This window comes from Panthera onca, chromosome B1, assembly GCF_046562875.1.
Source record: "Panthera onca isolate mPanOnc1 chromosome B1, mPanOnc1 haplotype 2, whole genome shotgun sequence".
NCBI classification, from domain to species: Eukaryota; Metazoa; Chordata; class Mammalia; order Carnivora; family Felidae; genus Panthera; species Panthera onca.
Genome location: NC_138342.1, coordinates 171,148,511 through 171,160,377, shown reverse-complemented (window position 1 = coordinate 171,160,377; position 11,867 = coordinate 171,148,511). Strand labels below are relative to the sequence as shown.

General features: G+C 39.1%; 1 protein-coding gene across 13 annotated transcripts in view; it reads right to left on the bottom strand.

The window, feature by feature from the left end:
- Positions 1-853: 853 nt before the first annotated feature.
- The window catches only part of ADAM28 (ADAM metallopeptidase domain 28), a 77,305-nt gene continuing 66,291 nt past the window's right edge, over positions 854-11,867 (bottom strand). For 3 of the 13 annotated variants that reach the window (XM_060653234.3, XM_060653235.3, XM_060653237.3), the window contains 6 exons: positions 9,461-9,569; positions 8,350-8,428; positions 7,595-7,660; positions 7,016-7,081; positions 5,630-5,689; positions 3,237-4,830 (listed from right to left, as the gene is read on the bottom strand). In XM_060653234.3, the coding sequence (XP_060509217.3) occupies positions 4,810-4,830; positions 5,630-5,689; positions 7,016-7,081; positions 7,595-7,660; positions 8,350-8,428; positions 9,461-9,569 (401 nt within the window). In that variant the 3' untranslated portion in view covers positions 3,237-4,809. Of the gene's footprint in view, positions 2,342-3,236; positions 4,831-5,629; positions 5,690-7,015; positions 7,082-7,594; positions 7,661-8,349; positions 8,589-9,460; positions 9,570-11,867 lie in introns of those variants that run through there. The other 10 variants (XM_078445444.2, XM_060653238.3, XM_060653239.3 and 7 more) reach the window with 7 other exon arrangements.

The following is an 11,867-nucleotide window of genomic DNA, read 5'->3' as shown; positions in this document are numbered from 1 at the left end:
AAGGTCTTTTTCTGGAAGCAACAGAAAAAACTGGGCAAATTCAAGAGCAGATAGGCCAAGATGGTTGCAGATTTTGTCGATGGAGGCATTCCCCTAATGAAACAGGAAAGCCTGATGAGGTAGGTTTCAGTATCACCGACAAGGTCAGCCACTCCTGGTCTGGCCCTAGTAGATGGTTTTAGCTAAAAAGCAAAGAGAATCCGGGCCGAAGAGAATATGGAAGATTTACTCATGGCCCAACTTATTTGTAGATTACACTCAGGATGTTAGCGTACTGAAGTTCTTTAGCTGAAGTGATTGATTCTTTTGACAAGGATATAAACTGCGAGAATATTACAGGTCAGGACAGAACTTTCGGGACATGAAGGGGAGCCAACTGGAAAGTGGCAGTGCCACATCTGTGTGTGTGGCATCCCGGCAGCGTAGTACTCAAGCGGCTGAAGAAGGACACACTCTTGAAAAATACTTTGAGAAGCGCCAACAAGGTCTAAACAGAAGTTGCTTTGTCAACTGAATTTTAAAAATAAAATTCTGGAAACCAAAGGCAAAACTAGGTCATTAGCAGGCTTTTACACGACTAACATAAGATGAGAAAGAAGAGACTGTTGTGGAGCAAATTTGAGAAACAACGATAAAATGCCGTAAAATTAGTAAAAAGGAGCACGGACAGTATAAAACATAAAACCGGAAATTCGAAAGATCAACTTAAGGAATTCTTCAAAAATGCCAAGGAAACAGGCGAACAAATCTGAGGGAGAACATGATATATGAGAAGACTGGATAGCAGAGATCTCAAACAGATCACCAATACTTTTTATTAAAAAAAAATTTAATGTTTATTATTTGAGGGAGAGAGAGAGAGAGAGTGCAACCAGGGGAGGGGGCAAGAGAGAGGGAGACACAGAATTGGAAGCAGGCTTCAGGCTCTGAGCTGTCAGTACACAGCCCAGTGTGGGGCTCGAACTCACCAACCATGAGATCATGACCTGAGCTGAAGTTGGGGGCTTAAGAGACTGAGCCACCCAGGCACCCCAGATCATTGATACTCTTAAAAAAAAGAGAGAAGAATAAGTGAAAGAGAATATAGAGAGAGAAAAAAAATTAAGGTTATGGAATTCCTGTTAAAGATAGTGGTTAATTCTATCTAAACCTGTCTGGAATATTCAAAACATTTGATCTCTACTCCTTTGCAGTAATCTATTGCTGCATAACAAATTTCCCCAAACCTGAGCACCCGGGTGGCTCAGTTGATTGAGTGTCCGACTCTTGATTTCAGCTCAGGTCGTGGTCTCACGGTTCATAAGATCGAGCCCTGTGTTGGGCTCTGCACTGATATTGCGGAGCCCACTTGGGATTCTTTCTTTTCCTCTCTCTCTGCCTCTCTCTCTCTCTCTCTCTCTCTCAAAATAAATAATAAACACAAAAAACTTTCCCCAAACCACAGCAGCTTAAAAGAACATGTATTTATTCTCTCAAAGTTTCTATTTTTGTAGCATCTGGGCAAATCGGAGCGGAGTCTTCTGCTTCTGTTTTTCTCATCAGATAGCAGCTGAGGTCTAACTGGGATGCGGGCTGTTCCTGAGCTCATTCCATGTTCATTGGCAGAATTAGCCCCTTCCGTGTTGTTGGCCTGACACGTGCAGTTCACGCTGTCTGTCGCTCAGAGGCCACCCTCAAGTTGTCACCGTATAAGTGGCATTATTACTCACTTAAATAATAATACAGTTTCACCCTGTCCACAATTTCTGATTGCAGCTAAAAGGTGCACTCTTTGTCACCCATACTTCACAAAACTTCGTCAGTCCATGCAAAGTTTAAAACATTTTCAAAACTCATAAAAAGCAGTAACTTGGTGAGGTGCAAAGGAGTATTTAGAGAAAGCACATGCTATACCAGCCATACAGTACCTGAAAAAGACCATAGTTTAATCTATCATCTTAAAGCAGAGAAAGTAAAAATAACCAATTACACAAGCAGGTTCGGTAACATACTCAAGGTGGTTAATTGTCACATCGAGGAATTCTCTTAAGGTTGGTTAAGTGGCAGATCTAATTTGGAAAACAGGACGGTGAAATCAAAGTCTTTGCTTTGAACTGTCTAAATTGTCCCACAGGTTAGCTCAGTAGGAAACTCGGCAGGGCTTGGGTTCAAAGTCTTAGGATAAGAGAATCATCTTACCATCATTGTCCTCGAGTTATCTGTCTTCATAAGGAGCTGTGAGGTCTCTGCATTAGACACCTACGGCCACCATTTCAGAATTTACAGAGAAGTTCAGATGCCTCCTCTTGAGAGCGGATGTTTGATTTTTAGCTTGGGTCATGCGGTAGCTAGTTGGAGATTCCTAAGTGAAGGATTTCTATTTTATCAGTATGAAAAAGAGTGAGATAGGGACAGGAATGAAAACAAAACCCGAAGAACAAACAAAGAAATAAAATAAACAATACAGGAAAGATCCATAGGCTTGTCGTAAGTAAGACTATGGCCTTATGGGAAATAGGGATTTCTTTCTGGGTTAGGGAAGGTCTTCTGAAATTTCACCCTACAGATAAAGCTATACTTTTTAATGTGTTCTTTAGTATACTCCCACATGGAAGGAAAGGGTGCTATAATAGGAGTGATTTGACAGATGGATTCTGGGTTTGCTGGGGACTGAGTTTCACTTTTGAGGCCAGAATGAGCTTATATAGAAACTCACACTGCGAGAGGAAACAAATTTCTGGTGGGTGAAGTCCCCCACGGAAAGGAAGGTGTATGGGACCAGGTCCATGGTGGAAGTTGGTAAATGGGCCAAGTGTAACAAACAGACAAACAAACAAACAAACAAAGCGGTGAAGATTAAGTGGCCCTAATTGCCCACATGGAAAGCATGTGCCCCGATAATGGTAGCAGCTACTTTATTAGGTAGGATGACTTCTGCAGCAATTAAGAAAATCTAGGGTGGTGGGGCAGGGGGGCACCTGGGCAGCTCAGTTAGTTAAGCCATCCAATTTTTTATTTCAGCTCAGGTCATGATTTCAAGGTTCACGGGCTCAAGCCCCACATTGGGGGTCTGCATTGGGCATGGAGACTGCTTAAGATTCTCTCTCCCCCTCTCCCTCTGCCCTTCCCCTGCTCACGTGCACATGCTCTGTCTCTTGAAGAGAAGAGAAGAGAAAGAAGAGAAGAGAAAAGAGAGAAGAGGAGAGAAGAGAAGAGAAGAGAAGAGAAGAGAAGAGAAAAGAAAACCCAACTTGAAATGGCTTAAACAGCAAGCAAATTTTATTGATCACATAACAGGAAATCCCAATAAAGTATAGGGTAAATTCAGCAGTTATTAATCTACCAGTTCAATGACATCATCAAGAGACCAGGTTTTATTCTTTTTACCTTTCTGCTCTATCTTACTGAGTATATCAGCCTTGCCCTCATAATCGCAACATGGTTGCAACAATACCAGATAGGCTATCCAGATGCCGACAGCCAGAAGAATATATTTTGTAGAAATTTCCTAAGGTATCTTTTCTCTTGTCTCATCGGCAAAACGAAACAAAACAAAAAAGAGCGAAGTCATACACTTACCAAATCAAGCACTAGTAAAGGAAATATGATTATTATGACTGCTTTACAGTAATAGCAATTTATTCTGGAGATGGAGTCTGGAGTGCCTTTTCTAAAACATGGGCAACTGAATAAAACTGGTGTCCTGAAAGCAAGGAAGGCAACCAATAATGTTTATGCCAACACCAGTCAACTAGACTAATGGTTGCTGTGGGCAATGTGATTCCAGGGCTGCCAAATCATTTGATTACTTTTAAAAAGCTGGAACTCTGGATGTTTATGCAAGATCTCCCAATTTTTAAATATTGGCAATGCATTCAAAACATCTTAAAATACATTATGACCAAAATCATCCCATCCAAATAAAACAACTCTGTAGTCCAGATATGTCCTGCAAACTACCAGTTTATGACCTCTGGTTTACGTTATGAATTTATGTAACTAAAACTTTCTCTACTTAGAAAGCAAAGTTCACTTTAACCTTGCCAGTAACTGAATTAGACAAGTTTCTGGGAAAAAAAAAAAAACTTTAATAAAGTTTTATTCACCACTTACAGTAAACTTCAAATGACATAGCTAATAAGGATTGCAATAAATGGTGTAGGAAAAAAGATGTTATATGAATCAGAGAATGTTTATATGATTTTGTTGTCAGCGTTCTAATTTGACAGGTTAATTGTCAAAACAATCGAGATGTTCCTAGTTACCTAATGATGAATATACAATGTTCTTCCATCCCTCTCAGTTTCCTGTAATTTACTCAGGATTTTTATTTGTTTGTTTGCTGGCTTTAAGTAGAGGGTAAATTACTTCTTACTAAATGAGAAAATCAAGATACTCAAAATATTTGAGGAACTAGTAATCAATACAACAGTAAGAAGAGGGGGGTGTCTAGGAAAGTCATCTAATTAGACATGTCAGATTCATAGCTCTTTGTTTAGAATCATCTTCTTTCCCGTGAATATGGAGAATAGAAATCTTAAATTCATACAAAGATTCTCAAGAGTATGTCTCTCTAGAAAATTTTTGTTTAATCTCCTCAAAGTAGAACATGAATCAAGAAATGTTAACATACTCCCAGTCCCTCTCCCATCCAGAAACAAAAAGAAGAAAGAAAGAAAGAAAGAAAGAAAGAAAGAAAGAAAGAAAGAAATGTTAACATCCTTGGGTATCAAGAGCAAATAATAAGGGGAAAGTAAGTACATTTCTCTTCCGTCCAGACTGTCCAGTCCTCTAAGTTGATTATTACCCACCACCTGCTTAGTTGCTGCTTCAGACCTTTGGGTTGGAACCCTGAAAAAGACAAGTTCTTCAATGATCAACTTATTCCAAAAATTTAGATATTATATAACTTTTGAACTCTTAAGAAATTAAAATAAATTCTGTGTAGTCACACATCCTATTTTATAGATTATTTGATATATCACAGTGAAGGGGTGGAAACATGGGAAGGTAGGGAAAGAAAGTGAGAAAAACCTCACACTGGGATCCAAATATCCATCTGACTAATTAGTATAATATGAAGAAGGTGAGGGATCAACAGAAAACTTATGAGACATCGGATGATTATTCTATGAGAAATGCCCTCTATTTCACTTCCCTGGGATATATTTCTGAAAAAATGACGAATATTAGGATCATCATCCCTTTCCAGATAAAACCCTTCCATCTTCCTCTTGGGTTTGACCAAACTTAGAAAGGAAGACATCTTAGGGGTGCCTGGGTGGCTCAGTCGGTTGAGCGTCTGACTTCGGCTCAGGTCATGATCTCGCGGTCCATGAGTTCCAGCCCTGCGTTGGGCTCTGTGCTGACAGCTCAGAGCCTGGAGCCTGCTTCATATTCTGTCTCCTTCTCTCTGCCCCTCCCTCACTCATGCTTTGTCTCTCTCTCTCTCCCTGTCAAAAATAAATACACTTTAAAAAAAATCTTTTAAAAAATTTTTTAAAAAAGAAGGAAGACATCTTAGCTCCTATCCTATAATCATACAGACACTGTTCTTAGTGAACATCTTCCAGGAAGACATGGTTAGAACTTCTCTCCTTCATAGTAGGAGTGTGACAAGATTACAACAGTTTGGCTATTGATCTCTTACCTTAGGTGTTGACGTTGTTTTATCCTTAAAAACAGTAGAGGGAAGCACTTTTGTGGCATACTATATTAGGGACAAAAATAATTGTAGGTCATTAGAAATGCTATGCATTTCCAATCTTCGGTATATTTATTTCCTAATTTAAATCATCTCTTACCTCCCCATCACTCATTTAAATTCTACCCAACTTTCAGGGTCTAGTTCAAATTCTAACCACATAGTCAATGGATCTTTTTCTTACTTTAAATTAATCTGACCCCATTCATTTCCCTTTTGACCACATTCTTCTCATTCGTATGACTTGCTTTGGTGCAAAAAAATACACGAGGAATTAAGTGCTCTATATGTATATGACTAGTTTTACACACTAAGCATGTAAACTTTTTGAAAAAAAAATTTAGTTCTTTCCCATTTACCCACAACAGAGTACCAAGTATGAAGAAACAATGTGCTCAGTAATTACTCAAGTGAATGAATCCTACTTTTTACTTCGTAGTGCCTGACTTTTATTGCAGGTTTGCCTACATATGGTCTGTTTTTTATTTTTTATTTTTTATTATTATTATTATTTTTTTAACATTTATTTATTTTTGAGACAGAGAGAGACAGAGCATGAACAGGGGAGGGGCAGAGAGAGAGGGAGACACAGAATCCAAAACAGGCTCCAGGCTCTGCGCGGTCAGCATGGAGCCCGACGGGGGGGGGGGAGCCCAAACCCACCAGCTGTCAGCCCAGAGCCTGATGCAGGGCTTGAACCCGCAGACCGCGAGATCATGACCTGAGCCGAAGTTGGACGCCCAACCGACTAGGCCACCCAGGCGCCCCTGGTCTGTTTTTTAATATCCTATCTTCCACAGACAATTGTGGCTAATATAGGGCTTATTCTGTCTATATCATATTAAAAAGTAAAATATAATTTATAATAAAATTTTATATTCCCCAAAGTAAGCATCTAGAAGCTATCCTTTGAAGGACACTGTTTACCTCCTATAGCAGAACTAGTCATCATTTCTTGATGATTATGTAACAGTAAAATTATTTTTAATGTATGGGGGGTGGGAGGGAGGGGAGGGGAGGGGATGGGCATTGAAGAGGGCATCTTTTGGGATGAGCACTGGGTGTTGTATGGAAACTAATTTGGCAATAAATTTCATACAATAAAATTAATAAAATAAAAAAAGAATTATTTTTAACAACAGAAAATTAATACCCATACTAATTTATAGATAGTAAGTAGGCCTTGCTTTCTCAGATATACCTGTGTGCTACAATACCTCAGGTTGACCTAGGGAGCACATATCCTGAGAAAGAATCTATAGATTTACAGACGCCATTCACATCCAGCCCAGATGACATTTAAGGAGTCACTAGTGACTACCTGATACTTACCAGGAAAGACGAAGTGGACACGGTTGTAGGTATTGGGGGCGGTGGAAAATCTGGCTTCGTAATTAGCTAGTGAAAAGGTAAAAGAAATAAAATAGAATAAAAAATAATGCAAAGATGGGGCCTTGAAAAGAGATGTGCTGAATGGAAAGGCTTCAATCCTTTCTAGACATGGTGAACTCATGATCCTGCCCATGAAAATAGCCTAAACCTGTAAGTTCAAGTGCTTTCATTTAGGTATGCACGTGCGATTCAGAAATAAGCTCAGCGCCAGTAGACAGACGACGAAGACGGCAGTCTATACAGCAGATTTCTACTCTTCTCATATTATTAAGTTACCATCTTTTCCGACCGCCATAATTCAGGTTCAGAGGTTAAACGTAGGAATGTAGTGGAAAAGCCCACCTTCTCACATTTTGCATTTTCAAAAAGTTTTGCAGGAAAATCTAGCTTTCATATAAATATTCGCACAGATTTTCACATTCTTCTGAGGAAACAATGGGCCATCGTGGGTTATGTCTCTTGCTGGTATTTCCTTGCGATTAGATTGGAAGCGATATTTAAGAGAGGTTGCTAACTCACAAAAGAAGCTGGAGGCTCAGTGCCCTCTCCTGGCAGATCAGGTGTATGGAGCTTCATCTGAGTCATCTAAAAATAATAATAATAATAATAATAATATCTTAAAATGAAATGATCGGTTTCCTAAGTTCAACTTCCAAATAAGCAGTCCTCTCAAGACACGGGAGATCAGAAACTGAGATGACACAAGAGACCAGACAGGAAATCACAGTGGCCCCGCTGCTGCATTCTGCTGTAACCAGAGCTGTTAGAGACAGGTAAGTTTCCATTAAACATCACGGCCAATGGCATTGCCATTAACCAACCTCTGCCCGAATTTCTAAACTTGCAAGACACAGCCAGGGCTTTAAGGGTTATACATATTATATATGCTGTCATGGAACTATACATATCGTTGTCTTTATTGGGACATTTGCAAAAGGGAAAGGGTCCACCTACAGTCAGTGTGTGTGTGGGCGGGCAGAGAGAGAGAGAGAGAGAGAGAGAGAGAGATCTGGAGTCTGCCCTCCTTGTTCTCTTTACTTCTTTCCATTTGTGAACTTCAGCAAGGAGCCTCTGCATTTTGGGAAGACTCTTTGGGATTTAAAACAAAGGCAAAGGAGAAATTTCTGAATGTGTAGTTATGGAGCCCCAAATTCTTACTATATACTAACTGGTGGCTGGATTTGTAAAATGCCACTGAGTAGGAACGATAGAAGAGACAATGAGAGAATCATGAACCGGGGCCCAAGGCAAACACACTACCAACTATGGTTCACCTCTTGGGGTCGTACAGCCTTCACCGTCTGTGGGTTCTTCTTCTGTTTGCGAGGCCTGGTGCCAGTGGTAGACGCTGGCCTGTATATGAAAGCATATCATATACATTGACTTAGCAGTTCCTTCACCATGATGAGGGCATTCAAGAGAAGTTTGCCAATTTCCTTTGCCTGTTGCATCATCTTTGGTCATTGACTGGCCTTTCTTCTGTTCTCTAGGACATTCTTAAGGTTTCCTTGTCCTGGAATTCATAATCACCACCACGAATTTTCTTTGTGATTCTCTACAGAGCCCTGAATTCCTAATAACGATGGCACTGAATCAACGGTTGTAAAAATTATGTTATTTCATTAATGATTTATTCACTCAATATTTAGGAAAACCCATTACATGTGAGTAAGTCGGTGTTTTAAAAATGCTAGAAAGACACTACAGTGTCAAGACCGTGTTTGAAAGACGAGGCAATCTAGGTGGAAATCCAGATTCCACCGATTTACTTTGTAAAACTTTGAACATATTTTTAGCCTCTCTGAACGTTTGCTTCCACTTTAGGACAAGTGTAAAGTGCCTGGCTTTGCAAGAGTGTTGTAAGAATTAATATACAATACCTTTTCATCTATAAAATGGCATTAACAGTTAGTACTTCACAACCTTCTTGTGAAGATTAGAGATAATGAATGCAAAAAGACTTAGCACAGCACGTGTCATAAGCTAGCGACCGATAAGAGTTCCATATTTTATTCCTACAATGGGTGTAAAATCCTTAATGATGAGAGTTAGAATAACTCTATTCATTATATTATTAATTATATTTATTAATTATAAATAAATAGAATAGATAGATAAAATAAATAAATAGAATAACTCTATTAATTATATTATTAATTATATTTATTAATTATAAATACAGTGATCAACACAAAAAGACATGTCTTACTGTGCAGGATTTCCCAGTAAAACTGACACCCAGCATCTGGTCCAAGAAAAAATGCATCTGGACTCATTTCAGAGTATTTGAAGGGAACCCTAATTAACTTTGAGAATTTGGGTCAGCTCCTTAAATTTAAAATAAATTAGAGGCCAAAAAGTCCCCAAAGCAAGATAGAAGGCTACCTCTGGACTTTCTTCTGCTTTCGTCTGGGGCTTTGGTGCCAGATTACTATAGCAACCACCACAAATATGACAGCCATGGGGAACAGCACCCCGACCACAATGGAGAAGTCTGCAACAAAGAGAAGCAGAGCTGGTGAGGGCATGAGAAATTCACAAATATGCATCACTCTAGTCCTTATTTCTTTTCTTATCATAAATTCCACCTCCCATTTCCCACCGCCGCCCCCCACCCCCGTCCAAAACACGCATTCCCTGGAAAATCTCTAATAGTCAATAAAATAAAAATGCATTTTGATCTTGAGTGTTGTAATGTTATGCAGATAGAGAAAGTAAAGGGGAAATACTAAACATTGCATATGAGGGAGGTCAGGCATCATGCTGCTGAGAATTCTTAGAAGGCTCGACGTCTGTAACCTCTGGAAAGTGTAGGGCTGGGAAAGGAGAGGAGATACGAAGTCAGGAGATGGAAGAAAAGGAGTGGCACACTTTTCACACTCAGCCTTGGAATCAGAGAAAAAGAAACGGAAGGCTTGAGATCATATTCCTGTCGGTAGCAAATAAGGAGTGAAGACACGAAGACCAGAATTGAGAGGGACACCAGCGAGTGTCTTACTGATGTTGGCTCCAGAGCAGAATGATTACGGACAGAAAAGAGATTATGTGACCCAGTGAACTGCGGAATGATTTGAACACATTTCCTGGATCTAGATGGTGCTTCCTCTGTTTTAATTCCTGATCCAAGTAATGAATGCAACTTCAATCTTTTGCTACCGCAGACATTAATTTCTCTTATAATAGTCAGAAGCTTCAGAGACCAGAAGGTACAAGTTTGAGGGGGCAATGCAAACAACTACTGCTTTCTTATTAGAGCTCAGCAGAGCAATAATAAAATTAAATGTTGCAGAAATGCGAGAAAAACTCCCAAGTGTGAACATGCATACATGCAGACGGAGGCAAATATGTCAGAAGCAGAATTTTAAGATAATAACAAACATCTAATGTTTTCCACCTTGCATAACAATTCCGATCAAAAAGGCCAAAGGAAATAAAATTCTGAAGGGTTTGTGTTGAATATGGTATAGATATATTCAGAATCAAAAAATGAAAAAAAAGGACTGGCACCAACATTAAAATTGTAACTATTTTCGGAAGACTAACGTGGCACCAGAGGAAAGAGGAAATTGACTGCTTCACAAACACCCCTAATTTGAAAGGACAAGGTCTGCAGAGAAAGGTGGGGTATAAGACAGATGAGAAGTATCGTAATTGGAAGTAGGTATGCATTTGAAGATGGAAATAATTGAAGAGTAAATACACTCTTCTGTTTCTGGTAATGGCGGTCTGGGAAATTCAGACTAACTCTCCCACTAAGAGCAACTAAGACATTTTTCCAAAAAAAAAACCAAAAACAAAAGTTGTCAAAGTTATGGAAATATTTGAAAAAAAAATGGGGAACAGGCATCTCAGTGGCTCAGTTGGTTAAGTGTCCAACTCTCGTTCAGGTCATGATCTTGCAGTTCGTGAGTTCGAGCTCCGCGTTGGGTTCTGGGCTGACAGCTCAGAGCCTGGAGCCTGCTTCAGATTCTGTGTCTCCCTTTCTCTCTACCCCTCCCTGTCTCGTGCTTTTCCTCTCTCTCAAAAATAAACAAACATTAAAAAAATTAAATTTAAAAAATAGGGGGAAATGACCTTGGAAAGATTAGTGAGAGGGCAGGAACCCAGAAAGACAGAAAGGAAAATGATCCTGGTCTTGGAAGTTCAGAAATGCAGGAAGGAATGAAAAGTAAATAAACCAAGCATGACCCTGAATTTAAACTATGGCCTTTGAGTGACAATTGTGTGTCATCGGTTGTGACAATGTACCACTCTGGTGGAGGATGTTGATAGTCAGGAAGGCTTTGCGTCAGGGAAGGATGGCGAGGCATCCTTTTCTACTTTCTGCTCACTTTTGCTGTGAACCCAAAACTTTTCTAAAAAGTAATGTCGATTTTTTACAACACCAAATAAAATGAATATGTTCATAATGGCCACTAAAATAATATAAAATAAATATGTAATCTCTGAATTAATAAAAAGAAAAATGGAATGATTAAAATCCTCAGTAAGTCCATAAGAAAGCAAGGAAGAAGAGAAAAAGTAACATAGAACAGGAGAACAAATAAAAATCATACAATATGATTGTAGATTACACCCAAGTATATCAGTAGTTACCTTAAATTTAAATGGACTAAGTACCCTGGTTTAAAAATATATATCGTAAGACTAAAATTTTAAGAATGTGTATATTTCCACACTTTTCAAAAACAAGAGACAGATATAAAACATGATGCTTCAGAAAGAATGAAAGTACAAGTACGGAAAAATGTTATGCCAATGCAAAGGAGACCAACAGAAATTTGGTACAGCT